The sequence below is a fragment of the Heptranchias perlo genome, chromosome 5 (assembly GCF_035084215.1).
Source record: "Heptranchias perlo isolate sHepPer1 chromosome 5, sHepPer1.hap1, whole genome shotgun sequence".
In the NCBI taxonomy this organism is placed as follows: Eukaryota; Metazoa; Chordata; class Chondrichthyes; order Hexanchiformes; family Hexanchidae; genus Heptranchias; species Heptranchias perlo.
Window position 1 is genome coordinate 112,791,562 of NC_090329.1, and position 24,049 is coordinate 112,815,610.

Genomic DNA, 24,049 nt, shown 5'->3' on the forward strand with positions numbered 1-24,049 from the left:
CTGCCTAGGCCCTAAGTTCTGGAATTCCCTCCCTAAACCTCTCTGCCTCTCTATCCCTCTCTCCTCCATTAAGATGCTCCTTAAAACCTACCTCTTTGACCAAGCTTTTGGTCACCTGTCCTAATATCTCCTTATGTGGCTCAGTGTCATATAATGCTGCTGTGCAGCACCTTGGGACTTTTTACTACGTTAAAGGCGCTATATAAATGCACGTTGTTGTTGTAGTACTTCACTGGGCAGGTTGAGCGGGGCATACAAAAAATAAATTGTGGTACATTCTTTTAATGGCCCAGCTTATAATTTTTAAAAGGGAAATCCAATGTTTTAAAGTGGCATTTCAATTTTTCTGATTGTCCAAAAAACATTTTTTCTCTCAGATACAGCCTTCTGATTGGAAATTAGATCCAAAATATTAAAAAATCCTCTTTGAACTCTTGCATTTGTACAGCACCTTTCATGACCTTGGGACGTTCTAAAGCACTTTACAGCCAATGAAGTACTTTTGTAATGTAGGAAATTTGCCAATTTGCGCACAGCAAGGTCCCACAAATGGCAATGAGATAATGACCAGATGTTGGTTGAGGGATAAATATTAGCCGGGATACCGGGGAGAACTCCCCTGCCCTTCTTCAAATAGTGCCATTTGATCTTTTATGACCACCTGAGGGGGCAAACATGATCTCAGTTTAACATCTCATCTGAAAGAGGGCATCTCTGACAATGCAGCACTCCCTCAGTATTGCACTGGAAGTGTCAGCTTGGATTATGTGCACGTCTCTGGAGTGGGGCTTGAACCCACAACTTCTGACTCAGAAGCGAGAGTGCTACCACTGAGCCACAGCTGACACCTAGAACAGCTACCATCACAGTGCATGGCATCTCTGCCATCACAGTTTTCTGCATATCAGCGCAATTGCATAGGTAAGCATCTGCTTCTGTCAAAATCTTATAAATTCTCAAAATTTTAAAATTCTGCCCTGTGCTTCCTTCCCTCCCACCTCTGCTATGCTTTGCTCCTTATTTTCCCTTCCCCAGCTCGGAACAGGACAATATTAAACATCACAACCATTCTCCAGACCCCAGACTATTGTGTACCAGGGGAGATCAGCAAGTTTGGGCTATATTTCAATTTATACTTGTAACATATGTTTATCTTGAGTCATTACTGTGGTTTTACTGCACTCAAAAAAAAAAACTTAAATAATTTATTTTGTTTTAATTCTTTCTACCTCCTCAGTGGCCAGAAAACGACCCATTAATACTGCTTACCAGTTGTTAAATGATTTTGTTGAGCAGTTTAAATAATTTAGATGTGAAGGAAACCCGTTACAGGTGCAAGGCTGTAAAGATGAATCGCTACATTGTTTTCTGCTTTCTGGCAAAATTTCCATCTATCTTGCTGCAGTATTTTGCTGGGTAAGCAAGGTGGGCATTTGGGCAAGCAAAATTAGATGGCAAAAGTTAATGCTGAACCCAAACCGCACATATGCATTTCCTTTTGTGGTTTTGTCAGTTGTTTTCCTCTACTGACCCTCTGCATTGCACCACAGTCTCAGAATAAGAAGCTGGTAACCTGTCAGGCTGTTGATCCAGCCACTGAAGTACAAGATTACCTTCATAGGTGTTTTCCCAAACAAATGACAAACGTTCTCAGTGGAAATTAATAACAACAACAAAACCTTGCATTTATATAGCGCCTTTAATGTAGTAAAACACCCCGAGGGGCTAACAAAGGGGAAAAACTCTTTCCCATGAATGCACAGTATCTTGGTATATCAAAACATTGTATCATTGGACTATTTTCCATTTTTTGATAAACTTATTTCTTCACTGTGATTTTTGTTTTGTATCCATTCTATCCTTGGTCTTGAGGGTAATTCAGGTGAAAATTCTACTTCTGATGTGTCATTGCCAATTTTATTTTACCTTAATGTGACATTTGGTCATTATTTTATAACTAGACTAAAAACCATTTGATACAAATGTTTCTAAAATATTCCCGCAGTCAACATATAGATGACTAGTTCTTTTAAATAACACGATACTGGAAAATGCCTAGTGGGACATATTTTTCTAATTTAGTTTCTTGGAAAACAATCTCTGAACTTTTTTTTGCCTAATAAAAAGGACAGTGTTTACCCAATTGGTTTTCTTGACTTAATTTTATAGTCCTTGTTCATTTTATATTTCAACATAAATATTTTAGTATCATTACTGAATAAATTACTCTGATGTGTACTTTCAATTGTAAACAATTTTACAACACCAAGTTATAGTCCAGCAATTTTATTTTAAATTCACAAGCTTTCGGAGGCTTCCTCGTTCGTCAGGTGAACGATGTGAACAATGCCATAGCACTGAATTAAAGGAAATACATTTTGAGTCAGAAAAATTAACCATATGTACATAATATCTCTTTCAGTTTGGTCCAGTGAACCCCTTCAGGACGCAGCAGATGGCTGCCCCTAGAAATATGTTGTCTGGGTATGCTGAACCTGCCCATATCAATGACTTCATGTTTGAGCAGCAGAGAAGAACCTTTCATACCTATGGTAAGCTCCAATTTATTGAAAACTTTTTTTTCAAAATTCTCTTCAAACAGTAGTTCAGTGTTATATTTCAGAACAAGCTGTCCATGATTTGTACACTGGTTTGTTGTCCAGTCTTGTTTGCATTATATGTATAAAGTTGGTCCACGACCAAGAACAGTGGCTGTCTGTAGGTTATCTCTTATCCAGCTCTTTCAGACAAACATTCTGGTTAATTACAGCTTCAATTTTGCTACTGTTATGGAGTGCAGGAATGTGTGGGCTCGTTGGCTACTAGTTCCTTAAATGCAGGGGAAAATGGTTTTGATGGAGGAGAGAATGTCTTGTCTGTATTATGATTTTGATCTTTTTGACTTTGGTCCACATATCAATAGCTGGATTGCAACTCTACACAAAAAGCAGGAGTAATAGGGAGCTGTTCCTTCTCTTCCCACTTTCAAAGGCCTCTTGTTGAGAGATATGGAAAGGTTGAAGACTTTGGAGTGTAACAACTGAGAGTTCTGTCCTGAGGGTGGAAGTTGCAGGAGAGAATGTACTGAAGGCCAGAATGGAAAGAATGGAGGATGTGAGCTAGGAGGTAGGACTGGCAGAGTTTGCAGCGGTAGGGAGAGGCAAGGCCGTGGAGGGATTTAAAGACTAGGACAAGAATTTTGAAACATTACCATAGACTGTAGAGCAGATCTTCATTCTGTTGCATGAACATTAACTTATGGATGTCAAATAAGGATCATAATCTTTAAGCACACTGTAGAATTTCAGGGTGTTTGGATGTCTCTGAGGTCGTGAAAGGTGCTATAACTTATAGTAGTAATTCTTTCTCATTTTCTCAAGTATCCTGAATTTAAGTCTCTTACATTGCACTGTACTTAATGTAGATGCAGATTCTCAAAAAATTGTATCTACTGTTACTACTTTTATTGGGACACATTGGTGTTTTTAACAATATAACAAGGCATTTTAAAAACAATGAAACTTGTATTGTTTATTTATTCCAAAGCGAGAACAAAGACATCCTCAGATGATTCCAGTTCTTTGTATGAATTGGATTGGATTTTGGTAGACCAATGGAGTACCACCACTTGCAGGCCATAAATTAGACTTTAAGGATGTATGCCCTGTTAATCTTGGAGAACCAATATGAGGCGTCCGCCAGTTCACTAAAAGCCTCTGTGATCAGTGGGCAGCACATAGGATTAACAGTTTTATTGCACCTGATTTAATAATTGTAATTTTTAGTTATCGCTGTTTGTTAAATTCTAAATATCAATCTGGATAGACTTTGCCTCCCTGAACGGTTTGTTGTGTCTTCCCTGTACAAAGAGGAGGTGGCTACTGGTTTTAATAAAGGTGTAACTGGTTCCTTCCCTGTAAGGGGTGGCATTTAATCATTTCCGCGGCATTGGTCTTCATTGTAGGTCTGTATAAGAGAGTGCACTGATCCTCGAAAATGTGCACTTAGTAATGAATCAGTAACCACGGGAGCATTACTGATCTAATGGGCCAGTGAATGAATTCCACCACAAGATAAGACAGATAAGATGGGCTATTCGGCTCATCTGAGCTGATTCATTAGAAAAAACCTAGTCTTTCCCACTCGCCATTCCATCACAGCATCCAGCTGTTTCTTAAATGAATCCCATGATTTTTTGCCTCTGTTAACTGTCTGTATTTATTAATGTTGTATGTCTTTCATCTTTATAGCATTCCTCTTCTAGCAGTTGTGGAAATAGACATTGTATTTTAATGGTTACATAGTGCATTGGGGTTCCACTGTGCTGTTCTATGGAGTGGCAAGATGTTGGCTCGTGAGGGAGCTGCCGTGGGTGGGCAAGTTTTTTTAAAAAAAATTGATTCAAAAGAAATGTTAATTTCGTACAGTTTGAAGGGCCACAGTGTCCCGTTTAAATGGCCACTTTCTGGATTTTTGAAAATGGTATTGGCGGTGGAACTCTTACAGGTGCAGGCTCACGGGCACGCGCCTTCTATTGTGATGTAAGGTAGTTAAAAAAACCATGTGCACCTCTTGTGCTATTCTCTGCCTGCCCTCATGTAGTTTCTCCCCAGCAATGTATCGAAATGTGCTTACATGTTGCTAACATTTTAAAGAAATAAGGAAAAGACTTGCATTTATATAGTGCCTTTCATGATCTCAGGATGTTCCAAAGTGATTTACAGCCAATGAAGTACTTTTGAAGTCACTGTTGTAGGGAAACATGGCAGCCAATTTGCCTACAGCAAGGTCCCACAAACAGCAATGAGATCTGTTTTTAGTGATGTTTGTTTAGGGATAAAAATTGACCAGGACACCGGGAGAACTCCCCAGCTGTTCTTCGAATAGACCCATGGGATCTTTTATATGTCTTTTAGGCTCTACTAGGTGTCATCCGTGGCTCAGTGGTAGCATTCGCCTGTGAGTTAGAAGGTTGAGGGTTCAAGTCCCACTCCAGGGATTTGAGCAAATAATCTAGGCTGACACTTCACTGCAGTACTAAGGGAGTGCTGTACTGTCGGATGAGACATTAAACCGAGGCCCCATCTGCCCTCTCGTGTGGACATAATAGATCCCATGGCACTATTTCGAAGAGGAGCAGGGGAGTTCTCCCCGGTGTCCTGGCCAGTGTTTGTCCCTCAACCAACATCACTAAAACAGATTATCTGATCATTGTCACATCGCTGTTTTTGGGACCTTGCTGCAGGCAAATTGGCTGCTGCGTTTCCTACATTACAACAGTGACTACACTTCAAAAGTAATTCGTAGGCTGTAAAGAGCTTTGGGATGCCTCCGAGGTCGTGAAAGGTGCTATATAAATTCAAGTCAGTCTTGTTTTTCACCTGAGGGCAGACAGGGCCTCGGTTTAACGTCTCATCCAAAAGATGACACATCTGACAATACAGCACTCCCTCAGTACTGTACTGAAGTGCGAGCCTAGATTATGTGCTCAATACCTGGAATGGGGCTTAGACCCATGATCTTCTGACTCAGAATCTAAAGTGCTAACTGTTAAAGAAGGGCAGTAGAGATGCAGAGAAATGTTTTCCAGCACTTAAAATTGCTCCCATCTATTGATGAATCACAATACTGGTAGTGCCCAAATGTGAGGGGATAGAGTCTCTACACTCTCTCGCTTGGTCAGGTCTCATTGTGCTTCCCTTTTTACAGCATTTGTACTGTAAGGAGACAAATTTTATCTTGAGTTACTATTTAATACTGTTTCTGAATTCAAGTTCCAGCACAAGGAGCAAATCTACACTGCAAATCTATCTGTTTCTTGCAACATATTCAAAAACCCATTCCACATTCGATATTCCACCTGTATTATTAGATAAATAGAATTTATGGAATTGCAGAGTGATCATTGATGGAAATTACATAGAGATTAAATAGGTTTAGGCTAATCAATACTAGAATGTATGAAAACATGGCAAAGTATAGTATCCGGTACTTTATTAATCAGCACATAACCAGAGCAGATAGTTTTATAAAAACCATGAGTGTAGAATTAATATTTGCTTCATTTTAAACCTGATATTTAAAACTTGTGAAAAGTTGCCATATAAATATGTATTGGTCTATGCTTGGTATTACAGACCTTAAACTGGCCTAGGTGCAAAAAAGGTACTACTGCTGCATAAGTGAGGAGATATTGATCGTATAGGGTCACAGATGATGTTGGAGAGGTAACAGGTTTGTAGAGATAGTGATAAAGGCAGATTATGTAGAGGAAGAGATATGATGTTACATTATTTAGAGAGACACAAAATTAGTCAGTAGATTGCACATGTGTTGAAATCAAATTTCTAGACTGGGTAATGGGGCAAATAAGTTCAAGATAATGGAGAATGTAGGTACCTTTTGAGAAGGAAGATGGAAAGATAATGATGGAAATGATTCCTATGTTACAGTAATGATTCATTGTGGGTCAGGAATGTAGGTCAGAAAAGCACATTTTTGGACAGTGGAATGATGATACAGGTGAAAGCGATTCTGGGAAGCATTATCTGACTGGAGACACAAATAGGACATTTCTAATGCGACATAAAAAGATATAATGGTGAATTGACTGTGATGAGGTGTTACTGATTAATGATCTTCCTATAGGCAGAGACAGTATACATTAAATATTCAGTGATTTTGGATGGAGGAAGTAGCCATTTATAACAAATAAGGAAAGTGTCAGCACATCGGTGTTTGGGGGCCAGGTTCTGGTATCTGACCAAGACTCAGGTTATCGGCACTCTGTTCTCCGTACACACTCAGTTAATAATTTGTGGAGAAGCATTAAGTTCTGATTCCTTCCCCAAGTGAATTATGATTTTGTATGCAAACTGAAAGAATGTTACTGTGGTTTATAGTATTGCATTACTACTTATATTGTGTAATAAATAGATTGCATGACCGCACAACTTTGGATTAATAATATAAATTGTTCAGATATCACTGCATAAATAAGGATAAGCTGCAGTTTTTATTCTACTGTGTTCCTTTGCCTTTATTACTAAGTTCACACTTTACAGCCAAAAATAAGTGCTAAAAATATAACCGTTGATTACAATTAAGATAATTTTTTGATCATTTGGCCAGGATGAACACGTCACATGAGCTGAACATAATGATAGATTTAAAATAAAATGGAAAATATAATTTTTCTCCAGAGCTTCAGGATTTTTCTGCAACAAAATTAGGTGTCCACCCCTGTCCTGATCTGAGCTACGCTGAAGCAGGGACACATTTTCACAGTTGCCATATCAGCTGGCAATCTCCTTGCCACTTTCTCCATGAGAAGTGATCTAGAGGTAGCTGGACCTTGCAGAACCATTAATAATAAATAAAACTATGCACTGACAATACAATACATTACACATACATACTGATTTTGGGGGGCGGGTGTGGTGACAAAACAAAAGCAATAGTAATTTTACAAACCATGTCCCTAACAGAGCTCTTCCATTGTGTCACACGCTGTCTGCAGCATCGCTTTCCTGGCTGAAAATGTTAGGGTGCCACTTGACCAGAAGCAATGATTTCTTCAATGAGGTCAGTTCTGGCCTATTTCAAGTCAGCAGCTATTGATGCACTTGCTGCAGCAGATAAGGTTAGCTCCATCATCCCAACTAGAGGTGGAAGTAATATTCCTGTATTGTTTTTAAGAGAAAAAAGTCAAGCAGAGTATATGTTTCGATCAGCTATGGACTACTTTACTTTTACTTGCCTGTCACTCACAGATGACTTCACTTGTGAAATTAAAAGTCCTATTTTGCAGCTGTCTATGATTTATTGTCAGTATACTGCAGGTTATCATCTGAGGCTGTGTTGATATTCTGTTTTGTGCTGTGTTTATTAAAAAATATGAACCTTCAAAAATTAAGTGTTCATAACCCTAGTGATGACAAAATTACATTGTGGAATAAATACATTAAGTGGTTGACTAATGTGTTTCTGGTGGGCTTCTTCTCAGTTTAGTATATTTATTCTTGACTACATTATCCCAGCCAGCCATTAAATAATGTATACTTATGGATCTTCTAACATTGGACCTGGTTACTGGTTATGTTACGATTGTCAGGCGTTCCCTGTACCAGGTTCAATTAAATTGTCCTAGTTATTTACGCACTACATTTTACCTTTTGACAACACTGTTATTGGATATTCCAAAGAGACTTCTCCTACAGGAGAGCATTCAAGATTTATTATCAAATTATATATAAAGAACAGCCTTGTGTAATTCAGAACATTGTGCACAAAATGAAATGTAAATATAAAATTTTCACTTGCACTAATGGATGGAATATAAATGTTAAAGGAGCTGGAAGGTTTTTGTATTGTACATATAAGCGAGCATTACCCCCGACAGGTAGTGAAGTGACTGGTGTTGAATTTCTTTAAAGCAATGGTTTATGGTTTTCATGGGAAAAGTGGACAGAAATGTAGAATGAGATCCCCAAGATATCTGACATCTTGAGTCACTGTAAACCAGTGGCCCTGATTATATACGTCCACATATGTAATGGCCATTTAAAACTGCTCCCAAATATTTTTTTTGGTGGCTGGGGGGAGGTGGGGGTACAGTAGTTGGTTTGATATCCGTTCTATTGTTCAGTCTGGTCTTGTTCGTTCCCCTCATCTGAATGCTCTGTTCATTAATATTTTTGTTTTGATTGTCATATCTTGTGTTTTTTCCCCCTTTTCAATATTCGTTTTACCCCTCTTGTGTGTTTCATATTTTTACTTGTACCTGTTTGAAATTTTGTAAAAAAAAATAATTTTTGTTTTATTAAAAGAAAAATTAAGAAGGTTTGAAAAATAGAGGAAACTGCAGACAAACCCATCGTAAAACATACAATTCCATTAAAAAAAAATTGCAGTGCTGAGGATGTGTCAGGCTTGGCGCTTTCACTCTGAAATAGTTTCTCTACCATTTTAAAATATTAAATATCAGTGACATAAAGGGAAGCAGGAATAGTATTGGTTTTAATCCCGGTAATTATTAATTCTACCCCATTGCAGCATCATGAAGAAGAATTTCCCTTTCTTTCAGCCTTTGAGAATTTGTAATATTTTTACAACATCAACTTGCATTTATATAGCACCGTAGACAGTGTTCTTCATTTCTTTAATTCTGTCTTTGGTGATCCCTTTTTTACATCGAGCTTTTAATCTTTTTGTCCATCTCTGGCTCTCTCATCAACATTACGGTCAGTGCTCCTCTGAACTTTCCACGCTCATTTCTTCTAAGCTTCAAATCAGCTCTCCTCCTCCTTATATCCTTACTGCTTTGAAATGCAGACTTGCACAGTTTCCTACTCCAACTCATTCTTTCCTAGAGCCTGAAAATTATGGAGCTCATTACCAACTTCACTCCTTCATCTAGACTTCAGGCTTTTAAAATGCAAGCTGGGTGTCACGTAATCACTGCTTCCTGATTTTTATTTTTATTTTATTCTTTTTCAGCCTTAATGATGGTCTGTGCATGTGACTTTGTGCTTAATCTTGGTTTTTCAATTGAAGGAAAAATGTTCATGATATTTGTTGTTGGAAATTGATCGACAAATATTTTTTGCAGATAGGTGACAATATCTGTAAAAATATTATTGTAAAATAGTATGAGTGTAAAATGTGACCTTTCTGGGTGACTAGTCCAGGATCATTCAGAATATCAAAGCCCAGAGTATAGTGAACAGAGGTGGTTTTTTTGCACCATTCCCCACCCCCCTCCCACCTGCTTCATTTTCTTTCCCACCCTCAGCCCTTTGATTCCCTTTGTTAAGATTAATGCTGTTATAATTTGGACCTACTCAGCACCACCCAGTGGGAGAAACGAAAAATTGCAACATTGAATGCTACATTGTATTTAGCAAGAATTGAGTACCAATGTGATGCAAAGTCCAGTGACTGTCTGACCTGATGGGAATATTTTCTTCCAGTAGGCACCCATGAAAGTATCAGAACACATTCCGCTGTTTTCCCCGTAAAACCTCTGACATGTTTTGAAAGACAAAGAGAGTCTTTTTGAACAATTCTAAACAAAGTGGTGCTTATTCACAATTTTAAAAAAAGTTGGTACATTCTAAAATCCTTAAACTAGACCTCAACATGAACTCTGTAATGCGACAGCTTTACTTCATTTTGTTGGAAATGTTCACTGCACATTACGCGAGTTTTACAATTACCTTGAAAGACTAATACCTGTTTTCCTGTCCAATTTTTAAAATTCTGTATTAAATAGCAATACGTAGAAGTTACAACACGGAAACAGGCTATTCGGCCCAACCAATCCGTGTTGGCGTTTACCCTCCATGTGAACAGATAGTCCTAATCATATTTACCCACCCTGTTCCCATATCGCTTCAACCCCTTTTCTTCATCCACCTATCCAATCTAATCTTGAATGTTGACATAGGGCCGGATTTTGCTGTGAGCGGCGAACGAATGGTACCTGCCATTCATTAGACTTGCGCTTGCCTGTAGACTTTCTGTGAGCTTTTGCATGGCAAGTTCCTCTAAATTAGAGAACCAAAAAGCACAATGCCCTCTACAGGGTATCTGGGACCTGTGTCAATGGGGCAAGCAACTGCATATCTCCTTAACCAGTCAGATTGAAGCATCATTAATAACAGCGCAGAATCAGAACCAGAAAGTGTAAGTTAGAATAGTGAATTCAGTGTCAAATCAGGCACAGAAAGCGAAATAAAGGGAAGGTAAGAAAGATTGAATTAAGAGACACCAATAAAAGAGACAGAAAGGAAAAGTTTTTTTAAAAAGTATTAACATTTTTTTTAAATGTCCAACAACAATTAAAATCTGAAGGAATGAGACTCCACACTTGTAAAAGTTAATTTTCAGTGCCAGAGAGGTGGTTTGGCAGTAATACTTACCACACCGTTAAAAGGGCACTTAGACTTGAAATGACTTAGCTTAACTTATTTGGTGAGATTAGTTCGTATCGATCAGGTAAGTACTGGAACTTCACGCTGTATCCGCACAGCTTTTGGAGGAGCATCGCATCTGGTACAGCAGCTTCCAGATTTCCATATTTAACTGCGCACGTGCGGTTGCTGGAAGTTGCTTTCTGACTTACACATGAATAATGGCGAGCGCTGTTAGCCTCACCATTATTTTTACAGCAAAATCCAGCCCATAAATTCTGCCTCAACCACTAACTCTGGAAGTGAATTTCACAGCCTCACAATTCTCTGTGTAATGACATTCCTCCTGCTCTCTGTTTAAATCTCTAAATCTTGTATCTATGGCCCCTCGTTCTTGACCCCTCCATTACTGGGACCAGTCTGCTTCCATCTACCCTGTCCCATGCTTTCATTGTTTTAAACACTTCTGTTATATCTACGTTGTTCTAAGGGAAAAAGACCCAATTTTTCTTCGCATTTGTATTTCCTCATACCAGGCAGCATCCTGGTGAATTGTACCCTCTCTATAGTGTGGAGCCCAATACCGCACTCAATACTTGCAGTCTTATTGTTTTATATAGGCTCATCATTATCTTTTGGCTCTTATATTCTGTATTTCTTGAGATAAAGCCTTGAATTCTATTAATTTCTTTAAGGCCTTGTTAACCTGAGGTGCTGCCTTTAATGTTCTGTGAACCTGTACCACCAAAATCCCTTAGCTCTTCCATAGCACCAAGCCTACTTCTGTTCAGAGTATATTTACTGCTGTTATTTTTACCAAAATAAAACTCCAAGTTCAGTAGATTCACATCATCGAAACAATCACTTGTACAGTGCATTGATCATGCTGTAACGTCTTGACATCTGTCTTTTTTTCCCCGCTAATTCTCTCTTTTCTTGATGGTTTTGACTTTTTACTGGGGTGCAGTTGCACAGATGCCAGGTAACCTTTATCTTGCCAAATAAGCCACAATTCATATGTGAGTCTTGATGATGAGTGTCAGTAGGCGATCTGACTGCCTGGGCATCACAGTTAAGCCTGATCCCGACCTTGCCTAACAATCTGGAGTGGAAATCCTAGTGATCGTTTTTTTTCCCTCCCCCTCCCTATTACCAACCTTACCGTCATCCCAGCTGAGGTCAGTTAACTCGGCTCTGAATGGAGATTGGACAGTGATCTTCCTGGTCTATGTGGCTCAGCTACTAACTGAATAAGTAACAGTACATCTTAAAGCTTTTCTGGCACACAACACTTAAAACTTTCTTGTAACTAATCTTGTACAGCATTTAATAATGGGAAATTACACTAGAGAAAAGATGCAAGATTGCAGGTGAAGTCCTTCAACCTGTGTGCTAGCCTTGAATCTCCCATTACAGAAAGAGTCCATTTTTGGTCTTCACTTGAGGTGTTTGTGTTTGACTATTCTTCAGTTCCTTTTTGCCATTTTTTTTGCCTGGGCTCCAGCTGTAGCATAAAACTCGTTGACATGTTAACGGGCTGGTTGTTCTACATTGGTTACACTAGCTAGATTGTGCAGTTCTCGTGTAAACAGGGCACTGAAGATCAGCTGTTTTCTGGTCCAGTTCAATGGAACAAACTGGTACAGAATGTATGATGCACGTCTAAGTGCCCCCGAGACAAGTTAAATTATTGAATTTTTTTTTCAGTTTTGATGTATCAAATGTCCTTTCCATCCCCATATCTTGGCAATCTGCAAAGCAAAACAGTCTGCTTACTGCTTTGCAATTTTACACATCTGTGAAAAATCATGTGCTTCAAATTAATTTCCCTGCCTAGGGCCTTGGTGCTTATGTGGATGGCTTCACAAAACTTACTTCTGTACAAATTGTGCAGCACCTTTTTGGTCAGACCTTTAGTGACCATATAGATACTTTATTGTGAATCTAGTGAGCATGTCCATTCTCTGATCTCGCCTCTTCTAATCCTGCTTCCTGTGCCGTTTTTATAAATCCAAGTAGTTAATGCAAATGTCATGTGTGATGGTGCCAAAGCTTTACATCTCTAGTCAATCATGAAGGAGGCAAGAGATGATAAATGGAGGTTCAGAGTAATCCTGATAGTCTGATCTTGTGGTTGTTGAGGGTAGTTACTTTAAGGGATTAGGACTGCCAATTCTTTTTATTAAAAAAAAGTTTTGCTAACATTTTGTTTTAGATATAAATGGTTAATTTTGGGCTGAATTGAGGGGGTGTGTCTAGCTTATCCACTGTATCTAAATCTCCCTTTACTCTGCCCTAGCAATGTGCCTTAATCCCAATCTCTCAAATGCCTTCAGATTTTTTTCAGTTTCGCTCTCCACAGTTGGTAATCTCTCTGAGTGAGACGACTACTTAAATATTGATTTGTTTCAAATTATGGACAGTATTTTGTGTTGTGAACTTATACCTGCTGGGAATTGGGCTGAGACTGCCCAAACTAATTTCAGTTAAGACTCTTATAGCCAGCAGAGGAGACTTTCATCCTATTTTCCTGAGCTGCATTTGAATCCAGGTCTCTGAAGTGAAAAAACTACATGTTTAACCAACTGTTTCACCCATTCCCTAATTCCCTATTTAATACTTCCACAAAAAAAATTACCGGTTACAGTAACAGATAACATTGTGACGTCCTCTTGCAATGCTTATGGATAATGTGGTGTTCCCATATATAATTGTAAATGGAATCCTTTTCTTTTTGCAACAATTCAATTGGTGACCAGGTCATAATAAAAACTGTTCCCAACACGATTCTGGCTGATTTTGAACTTTTACTTCAAAATGGTTCTTTCCTCTAATTATAATTACAATATAGCTTGTTGTTTCCCAGGACTTGCTTCATGGCAAATCTGGTGTGGTGGTAAAACATAAAAAGATGGGCAGTACTTTTTGAAGTACACTCTGGCACAGATCTTGTCTGACTGATTCCTTGCATGATTTGTTTTTCCAGAAATCCTTTTCATTGAACTCTGACGAAACTTTAATGTGATTTGATGGATTTCCATTTTTCTTTCTTGCTTTATAAATCACCTTTTAAAAAAAAAATCTAATTTTAGGTTATGCTTTGGATCCAACTGTAGACCACAGTGAAGGACCTGGAGGGGATATGTATATTGGTAGCGTGGAAGATGCTGAGAAGAATCAAGGTAAATGCCTGTCATTCAAAAATGGTATCAAAAATATTATACTTTGATACCAGACCTTTGATTTAGTCATAGGGTTTGGTTACCAGTGCATCATTTTGATGCCCTATATTTGTGATGGCAACGTTTTTATTGTAAAATGTGATCATTGCAGTTTTATTTCATGGAAAATAAATAATATTGAGGGTTGATACCCCTATTTATTAATGAATGATTTACTTGTATTTGTAGTTTTCTCCCCTTCCCTTCCATCCTGTGGAACAATACTCTGGCTCCCTTGCCAGAGTATTGTTCCACAGGTGACAGTAACTTTCTGGTACCTTGCTCAAGTAGTACGGTAGCATAGTGGTTATGTTACTGGGCTAGTAATCCAGAGGCCTGGACTAAAATCCAGAGTCATGAGTTCAAATCCCGCCACGGTAGCTGGCGAATTTAAATTCAATTAATTAAATAAAAATCTGGAATTAAAATACTAGTATCAGTAATGATGGCCATGAAACTACCGGATTGTCGTAAAAACCCATCTGGTTCACTAATGTCCTTTAGGGAAGGAAGCCTGCCGCCCTTACCCGGTCTGGCCTATATGTGACTCCAGACCCACAGCAATGTGGTTGATTCTTAATTGCCCTCTGAAATGGCCTAGCAAGCCACTCAGTTGTAAAATCTCGCTACGAAAAGTCATAATAAGAATAAAACCGGACTGACCACCCGGCATCGGACACGACAACGGCAAAACACCAAGCCCAGTTGACCCTGCAAGGTCCTCCTTACCAACATCTGGGGACTTGTGCCAAAATTGGGAGAGCTGTCCCACAGACTAGTCAAGCAACAGCCTGACACAGCCATATTCACAGAATCATATCTTTCAGCCAACGTCCCAGACTCTTCCATCACCATCCCTGGGTATGTCCTGTCCCACCGGCAGGACAGACCCACCAGAGGTGGCGGTACAGTGATATACAGTCAGGAGGGAGTGGCCCTGGGAGTCCTCAACATTGACTCTGGACCCCATGAAATCTCATGGCATCAGGTCAAACATGGGCAAGGAAACCTCCTGCTGATTACCACCTACCGTCCTCCCTCAGCGAATGAATCAGTCCTCCTCCATGTTGAACACCACTTGGAGGAAGCACTGAGGGTAGCAAGGGCACAAAATGTACTCTGGGTGGGGGACTTCAATGTCCATCACCAAGAGTGGCTCGGTAGCACCACTACTGACCGAGCTGGCCGAGTCCTGAAGGACATAGCTGCTAGACTGGGCCTGCGGCAGGTGGTGAGCGAACCAACACGAGGGAAAAACTTACTTGACATCGTCCTCGCCAATCTACCTGTCGCAAATGCATCTGTCCATGACAGTATTGGTAGGAGTGACCACCGCACAGTCCTCGTGGAGATGAAATCCCGTCTTCGCACTGAGGACACCATCCAACGTGTTGTGTGGCACTACCACCGTGCTAAATGGGATAGATTCAGAACAGATCTAGCAGCTCAAAACTGGGCATCCATGAGGCGCTGTGGGCCATCAGCAGCAGCAGAATTGTATTCCAGCACAATCTGTAACCTCATGGCCTGGCATATTCCTCACTCTACCATTACCAACAAGCCAGGGGATCAACCCTGGTTCAATGAGGAGTGTAGAAGAGCATGCCAGGAGCAGCACCAGGTGTACCGAAAAATGAGGTGCCAACCTGGTGAAGCTACAACTCAGGATTACATGCATGCTAAACAGCGGAAGCAACATGCTATAGACAGAGCTAAGCGATTCCACAACCAACGGATCAGATCAAAGCTCTGCAGTCCTGCCACATCCAGTCGTGAATGGTGGTGGACAATTAAACAACTAACGGGAGGAGGAGGCTCTGCAAACATCCCCATTCTCAATGATGGCGGAGTCCAGCACGTGAGTGCAAAAGACAAGGCTGAAGCGTTTGCAACCATCTTCAGCCAGAAGTGCCGAGTGGATAATCCATCTCAGCCTCCTCCCGATATCCCCACCATCACGGAAGCCAGTCTTCGGCCAATTCGATTCACTCCACGTGATATCAAGAAACGGCTGAGTGCACTGGATACAGCAAAGGCTATGGGCCCCGACAACATCCCAGCTGTACTGCTGAAGACTTGTGCTCCAGAACTAGCTGCGCCTCGAGCCAAGCTGTTCCAGTACAGCTACAACACTGGCATCCACCCGACAATGTGGAAAATTGCCCAGGTATGTCCTGTCCACAAAAAGCAGGACAAATCCAATCCGGCCAATTACCGCCCCATCAGTCTACTCTCAATCATCAGCAAAGTGATGGAAGGTGTCGTCGACAGTGCTATCAAGCGGCACTTACTCACCAATAACCTGCTCACCGATGCTCAGTTTGGGTTCCGCCAGGACCACTCGGCTCCAGACCTCATTACAGCCTTGGTCCAAACATGGACAAAAGAGCTGAATTCCAGAGGTGAGGTGAGGTGAGAGTGACTGCCCTTGACATCAAGGCAGCATTTGACCGAGTGTGGCACCAAGGAGCCCCAGTAAAATTGAAGTCAATGGGAATCAGGGGGAAAACTCTCCAGTGGCTGGAGTCATACCTAGCACAAAGGAAGATGGTAGTGGTTGTTGGAGGCCAATCATCTCAGCCCCAGGGCATTGCTGCAGGAGTTCCTCAGGGCAGTGTCCTAGGCCCAACCATCTTCAGCTGCTTCATCAATGACCTTCCCTCCATCATAAGGTCAGAAATGGGGATGTTCGCTGATGACTGCACAGTGTTCAGTTCCATTCGCAACCCCTCAGATAATGAAGCAGTCCGAGCCCGCATGCAGCAAGACCTGGACAACATCCAGGCTTGGGCTGATAAGTGGCAAGTAACATTCGCGCCAGATAAGTGCCAGGCAATGACCATCTCCAACAAGAGAGAGTCTTCAACGGCAGTACCATCGCCGAATCCCCCACCATCAACATCCTGGGGGTCACCATTGACCAGAAACTGAACTGGACCAGCCATATAAATACTGTGGCTACGAGAGCAGGTCAGAGGCTGGGTATTCTGCGGCGAGTGACTCACCTCCTGACTCCCCAAAGCCTTTCCACCATCTACAAGGCACAAGTCAGGAGTGTGATGGAATACTCTCCACTTGCCTGGATGAGTGCAGCTCCAACAACACTCAAGAAGCTCGACACCATCCAAGATAAAGCAGCCCGCTTGATTGGCACCCCATCCACCACCCTAAACATTCACTCCCTTCACCACCGGCGCACTGTGGCTGCAGTGTGCACAATCCACAGGATGCACTGCAGCAACTCGCCAAGGCTTCTTCGACAGCACCTCCCAAACCCGCGACCTCTACCACCTAGAAGGACAAGGGCAGCAGGCGCATGGGAACAACACCACCTGCACGTTCCCCTCCAAGTCACACACCATCCCGACTTGGAAATATATCGCCGTTCCTTCATTGTCGCTGGGTCAAAATCCTGGAACTCCCTTCCTAACAGCACTGTGGGAGAACCGTCACCACACGGACTGCAGCGGTTCAAGAAGGCGGCTCACCACCACCTTCTCGAGGGCAATTAGGGATGGGCAATAAATGCCGGCCTTGCCAGCGATGCCCACATCCCGTGAACGAATAAAAAAAAAGTAGCCATAATTAATTAATTCATGTGGTTGCCATGACACTGAGTATCAGCAGGTTATCTGATTGTGAAGAACATCAGAGTCAACCCGGTCCTGTCCTCACCTGGCCTTCACGCACAAGCACTTTCATTCTCTTTCCCCCCCCCCTCCCCAATCTTCCTCTTCTTGCCTAACCCAAGGCTGCTGGGAATGATTGTAGCCCCAGCAGAGAGTAGCTAACTCAGCACAAATCAGGATTTGAACCAGGGACCTTCCTGGTTTGTGAGGTTCAGAGATGGAGACTTTGCCTCTGAGCCATGCAATGCTTACTGTTGCAGTTTTGAAACAGATATTGGAGTGCACGAGCCCAAACGTTTTCTCCCTACCAAAAATATGCTGTGGTTGGCATCCCACGTTTGGAAATCTGGGCAAACCATGTGGATTTTGGTTTGATGTTCAATTTCATTTTGGAACCACAGACCACTATTGGAAAACGTTGTGTTTAGAGTCCCAAATAATATCACTTAAATGGAACATATTGAATTTTGGTTCTAATCTGTAATTTTATTTGACATGTTTAAAAGTACATCCTGTGAGTTAGATTCCAACTCCAATCACAGTCAGAGCTGCCGGAGTTGCCATTGGCCAAAGAATTGCAATATTAATAACACCATCTTTTATGTCCAAGGACTTTGGACCAATTTTTTCGGTCTCTCTAAAATTGTTGTCAAAATTTCTGTCCCCAGCTTAAGTCAATTTATTTTTTCTTCACTCCTCATCCTTCGAAAGAGTTGATCATTAGAAAGTAGTTCAACCCAAAACAAACTGGATAAAAAGCCAGCAGAGAGATGGAACTGGGTGGTGCAGTGGGTAGACACAGACATTTTATCTGGAATTTGGGTTCAAATCCAGCCCAGATTGATGGGTTGAATCTCTTCTAGCTGTACGGATCCTATGAAATTGGCAGTCTTATTCAGACAGATCTAAGAATGGTTGGTGTGGGAAATGGAAATAAATTCACACTTGTGCAATAAGGGGTATTCTTCCTAGGTTGGGGCAGAGCAATGCTGTACCTGACCAGGGAGTGGTTGATGCTGACACCGAGTGCCTGAAATAGAAAGCATTCCAGCCCCTCAACTGATGAGCATAATTTAGTCTCTTTAAAACCATTCTTGGAGGAACTAAGCAGTTTATAATTAAACTATGCTCATAAACGACCATCTGCAGCTAGTTCACAGCACTTAAAGGCCCTCTCGTGCCAAACAGCTGTTTTTAAAATGAGCAAGAATAATGACTCCTTTTTAGACTTCAGTCTTAGACTGGGAAAGTACCAATTTCTACTCAAGTAGGTTTCTAGCACACCACTGATGATCACTATTAGAACAACCTTAACTTGACTTTGCAAAGAATCCAGGCATGCCCTGTGGGGGTGGTCACTGGCTGCCTGCCTCTCTTCCGAGGTCTTGTCCGTGCCCGGGTAGACCTGGAGAAGGAGCACATGGTGTCCGCCAGTATGCTTGAGGCCTTCCGCCACCAGTGGGACTGGAGTACATAGTTGACATTGGCAACAACATTATGATTTAATTTGATAAGTTTCCTTTTTCTTTGGTATGATTTAGGTGTTTATTGTTTGTGCCCCTCTAATAAGGGGGCACTTTTCTTAGATTTCTTTTATTTTGGGTTGATGACACTGAGGCAACCCAGTGTCTCCTAATGGGTGTATTAAAAAGAGACAAAAAGTCAAGGGTGTTTATGCTGTCATTGGCAAACCCGATTGGAATGGAAGTGGGAAGTGTTCCAGTTTGCAAATGACAGCATAATTGGTGAATAAGTGACAGAAATTAAAACTAGAATAAAGCTGTCTAGGAGCATGAGATAGTTTATTTGGAGGCAAATGGGTACTAGTTTGTCTTTTGGTGGGTATTAGATCTAGAGAAGACCTAAAGTGAAACTAAGGAAATACAATACCAGTCAGGAATTACTGATTTCTAATTTCCTGCTTTTTGTGTAGTCTTAAAATGTTTGCAGGCTATCAGGTGCCATTAATGCTACTAGCAAAATACAAAATTAATTCCTCATTACAATACTAACTTATAGTCCTGTGTACACAAGTGCATTAGCTGCTTCTGCATTTTGAAGAAGGTATTGTATTATGTTGAGTAACATGCTACTGAATGCTCTAAATTGGGTGACAATTTTCATAACATATTTACAGAAAGTTATGTTTGATTGCCTGACTTATATGTTCTCAAAAAAATAATATTTGAGTTGAAGACTTTGTATGGGTATATGACAGGGAATTGTTTCAAGCTTGTGTGACTTGTTTAAATGAAACATTGATGCTTAAACTTTTAACTGTAGTTTATTTGCTGCCAGACAGGGGGCACCCAGTACTGTACTACAAACTTGTAAAGTTACAAACACTTTAGTACTGCTTTAAAGGGGAATTGCTATTACAGGGTAGTTTCCTTCTAAAGCACTCTAGAAAAACTTTCAGAAAGTTAACGGTCTCCTGGCTGAAAGGAGATACATTCACAAGCAGCAACTTCAGAGACCCTCCACATCCAGTCCCCCAGCTGGAAAAGGTCGGTCAGATAGTGGATCTAGATCTGTCTCTCTTCCACTTGGTGCCATTTATCTCCGGGGATTGGTATGTGATGAAATTATTGCTGTTTTTATTTACTTTGAATTGCTGATGATGTGTGATTTCAGTTTTAGTCCTCACTTTGTACTTGGCTCAACAATGTATTTGAAACATTGCTGAATGTCATGTGCCATTTTAGAAAAGCCCATGTTAGTTGATATGGATTTGCTATGCCTAGTTTAAGGTATGTACGAACATGTCATTTATATTTATTTTGAAATAATGCAGGGCTTACAGTGTTTGAGTCTGGTAAAAAGAAAACAGAAAAACGAAAGAAATTAAAAGAACCCAACCCAGCAAATATTGATGGTTTTCAGGGGCCTTGGGCAAAGTATGTGGATGAAAAGGATGTGGCCAAACCTTCAGAGGTCAGTTTATCTACTTCTTTTAGCCTTTGCAAAGAAGGAAAAGCTTGATTAATTTAGGATTCACATGTGGTTCAGTAAAATGTACAAAAAATGAATAGTCTAAATAACTGTAGTTGCTTTTTGTTATCTATTTCCCTGCTGGAGGGAGTGGGCATGTGCCCTGCTGCTCTTGATTTGACCATTAGGGGGGGCATTGGACAGTGACTGACTCAGATCAGCTCCCTCTACCAGTTCTCCCTTACCTGCAGTGAAATGCACAATCACAGATCAAAAACTTGCTGTATGGGGGAAGCTGAGCTATGTGATCATGTCGCAGTAAGTTTTTTTTTTAATGTATACTAATCGATTTCCCTGAAGGCATATGTTCTGCTAGGTTTTTAGGTACCCTCCCCTTTACTAATGGGTATTCCAAACTTTGCTTTGAATCCTTGCAGAGATGCTGACAAAAACCTTTACACAGTCTACAGCAAACCTGCATAAAATGCAATGTCCCTACTGCTTTCAAGATAGCTGGCCTGCCAAAGGAAGTGTGAATGTTTCTGTAAAAATAGCATGTGAAATTAAAATTGCTTTGACAGCAAGAGTGCAAATGCTGACTTGCTAATTATTTTACTTACAAATAACCATAACACTGCTTCGTTAAATTGGGAGCTTGTTCAACACAGATGTAATAGATTATTTGGACCTCTGTCTGAACTTGAATTTGTACGACTTCTATTTACAGTGATTTATATCATCAAGTATTATATTCAATGTAATTTTTTCTATTTTATTGTTCAAATGCGCAACACAGCAATAATGTAAGACATATTATCGAAGGTGATGGGTAACATTTGGTTACAGGTATGATAAAATGGGCCAAAAGGGCAATACACTCACTATTGTGCGTTCTGGCTATTTAAAAAAAAAATTTTGCTAGATAATTTGCTTCAAAGAAACTCAATAAACACGCAGTAGTGACATCAGTTAGGAAACTTCAAAATAAGGCTTTTTTAATGGCTTGGTCCACGTACTTATGGCAGAAACACCCTGCTCTCCATCTCTGGAGGATAGAAATTTATTGGTCCAGAATTTGCTGCAAAAATAACGTTGAGTTTAATGGCGCTCACCGCTATTAATGTGTAAGTCATCCAGAAACTTTTGGTGAGGAATAGATATCCCATGAATTGCGAATCACCACAAACTGCTGGACAATTTGCACCGCTCCGCCGTTAGCCTCACAATAGCGACAACTTGCCATCAACCTCATGAAGATTGCTGCATTTGCGCATTAATTGCCAATTAAACTCACTGTAGAAAGTTAGGGCCGTACTTAATGGTGTAAGTACCTTTTTAATAAGATTTATCTTCCTGCAATAACAATCAACCTCTCCAGCCCAGAAAGGGAACAATTTAAACTGTGGAGTCTCGTTCCTATAGGTAGTAAATTGTTGTTGTTTAAAATTTAAATTTTTAATTTTTTTCTTACTTTTCCTTTCTGTGTATTTTTCTTTCTCTCTTAATCCAATCTTTCCTTCCCTCTCTTTGTTTTTCTTTCGGTACCTAATTTGACTCTAATTCACCATCCTTCTCTGTCGTTCTTCTGTTTCCTTCTCAATCCTTAAAATCGTTGGTTATGAAGATATACTGTTGGTCCCGTCATTCACTAAGGTCCCAGATGCCCCGTTGCCCTCACTGCCCTGTTATCAGCTCGCACTTGCAGCAATTTACATGGCAAAAAAATTTTGAATTGAAGGATGGGGAGAAAAGTCTAATGGGGCACGCTGCGAGATGCCCCACTCCAGCAAAATCTGGGTCAATATTTCTTCATTTAGCCTCTGCTTACTGCTCCACCGGAACGCAGAGTAGCTGAGCCAAAGGAAAGAAAGTCCTGGTTCAGTAACCAATCAGTCTCGGATTGTTGTGCACATGTCTGGGAGGCAAATTATATGTTAGCTCCAGAAAACATGCTGAAAAAGTATGCAATGGTATTTTCCCCACGTACTCAGATAAGGAGCTGGGGAAATATTGATCTCTCTCTCTTAACGTCACTGCATATCAACAATATAGAATGTAATGTTAATCAGTATCCTCAATGGCATCAGCTGCCAACACTAAATGGACAGAAGCATTATGGAAGCACCACAGAAGTTTACAATATACTTAAAAATTACAAAATAATTTTAAGGTTGTTATTTGTTCTTGGGGTTCAGGTGCCAGTTATAAACCATTTGAGCTTTGTTCTCGCAGTTCATATGTCCTTAATTAGATTATTGCCTTGTAATTGTTCCCAATTATCCTTTATTCTCTGCAGAATGTCCAACCAGTGTAACTGAGTGGATTGTCAGTAGAGGTCGCATTCCCATCTTTTACTGTAGACCACATGTAATACGGAGAATTTGGTTATTTCCACAGGAAGAACAGAAAGAACTTGATGAGATCATAGCAAAAAGACAGAAGAAAGGCAAACAAGAAGATGAGAAACCTGCAGAAGAGAAAACGATCCTTCACGGTAATGTATATATTTTGTTTGTTTGCATTTCCACAGAGGGGGTGGCAACTCTGATCCTTTGGGATGGGAGAACTGACTTGTGCTTTCATGCTATTTCAACACCATCTACAAGTTGATTGTGGTGTAGTCTAAAATGTTTTTTCTCTTGAACAAAATTCTTTTAAATGCCTGTTTCATATCCCATATCCTTCACTTTCCTTTTTTTTATTTCTCCATCCTCTTCTCCATGCTCTGACACCTCTTCTGTCTCATTTTTCCTATCTAAAGTTCACCAGTTAATGTTGTAATGTACACATGCAGTGGGTCTTGCTAGGAATCTCACTTGAATTAAAGCCACAGTATTAGCTTCAGATCATGGAAAGAATAGGCTAGCAGAAATTACCTCTGAATTGTCATCAACAACTCACATTTATATAGTGCCTTTAACATAGTAAAATATCCCAAGGCGCTACAAAATAGCGTTATCAGACAAAATTTGACACCGAGCCACATAAAAAGCTATTAGGCCAGGTGACCAAAAGCTTGGTCAAAGAGGTAGGTTTTAAGGAGTGCCTTAAAGGAGGAGAGAGAGGCGGTTCGGGGTGGGAATTCCAGAGTTTAAGATCTAGACAGCTGAAGGCAAGGCCACCAATGTAGGGGCGAAGAAAATCAGGGATACACAAGAGGACAGAATTGGAGGAATGCAGAGTTGTCTGAGGGTTGTAGGGTTGGAGAGGTAACAGATAGGATGGGGCAAGTAATTGGTAGAAGGATTAGAGGGAAGTTGAGGAGAAATTTTTTCACCCAGAGGGTGGTGGGGGCCTGTAACTCACTGCCTGAAAGGGTGATAGAGGCAGAAACTCTCATCACATTTAAAAAGTA

At 40.6% G+C, this 24,049-nt stretch overlaps 1 protein-coding gene across 1 annotated transcript in view; it reads left to right on the top strand.

The window, feature by feature from the left end:
- Positions 1–24,049, top strand: part of cdc40 (cell division cycle 40 homolog (S. cerevisiae)) — a 106,609-nt gene that overhangs the window by 19,393 nt on the left and 63,167 nt on the right. Inside the window, exons 3-6 of the mRNA XM_067985028.1 lie at positions 2,423–2,552; positions 14,006–14,095; positions 20,558–20,697; positions 23,092–23,188. Coding sequence (XP_067841129.1) covers positions 2,423–2,552; positions 14,006–14,095; positions 20,558–20,697; positions 23,092–23,188 — 457 coding nt within the window. The remainder of the gene's footprint in view (positions 1–2,422; positions 2,553–14,005; positions 14,096–20,557; positions 20,698–23,091; positions 23,189–24,049) is intronic.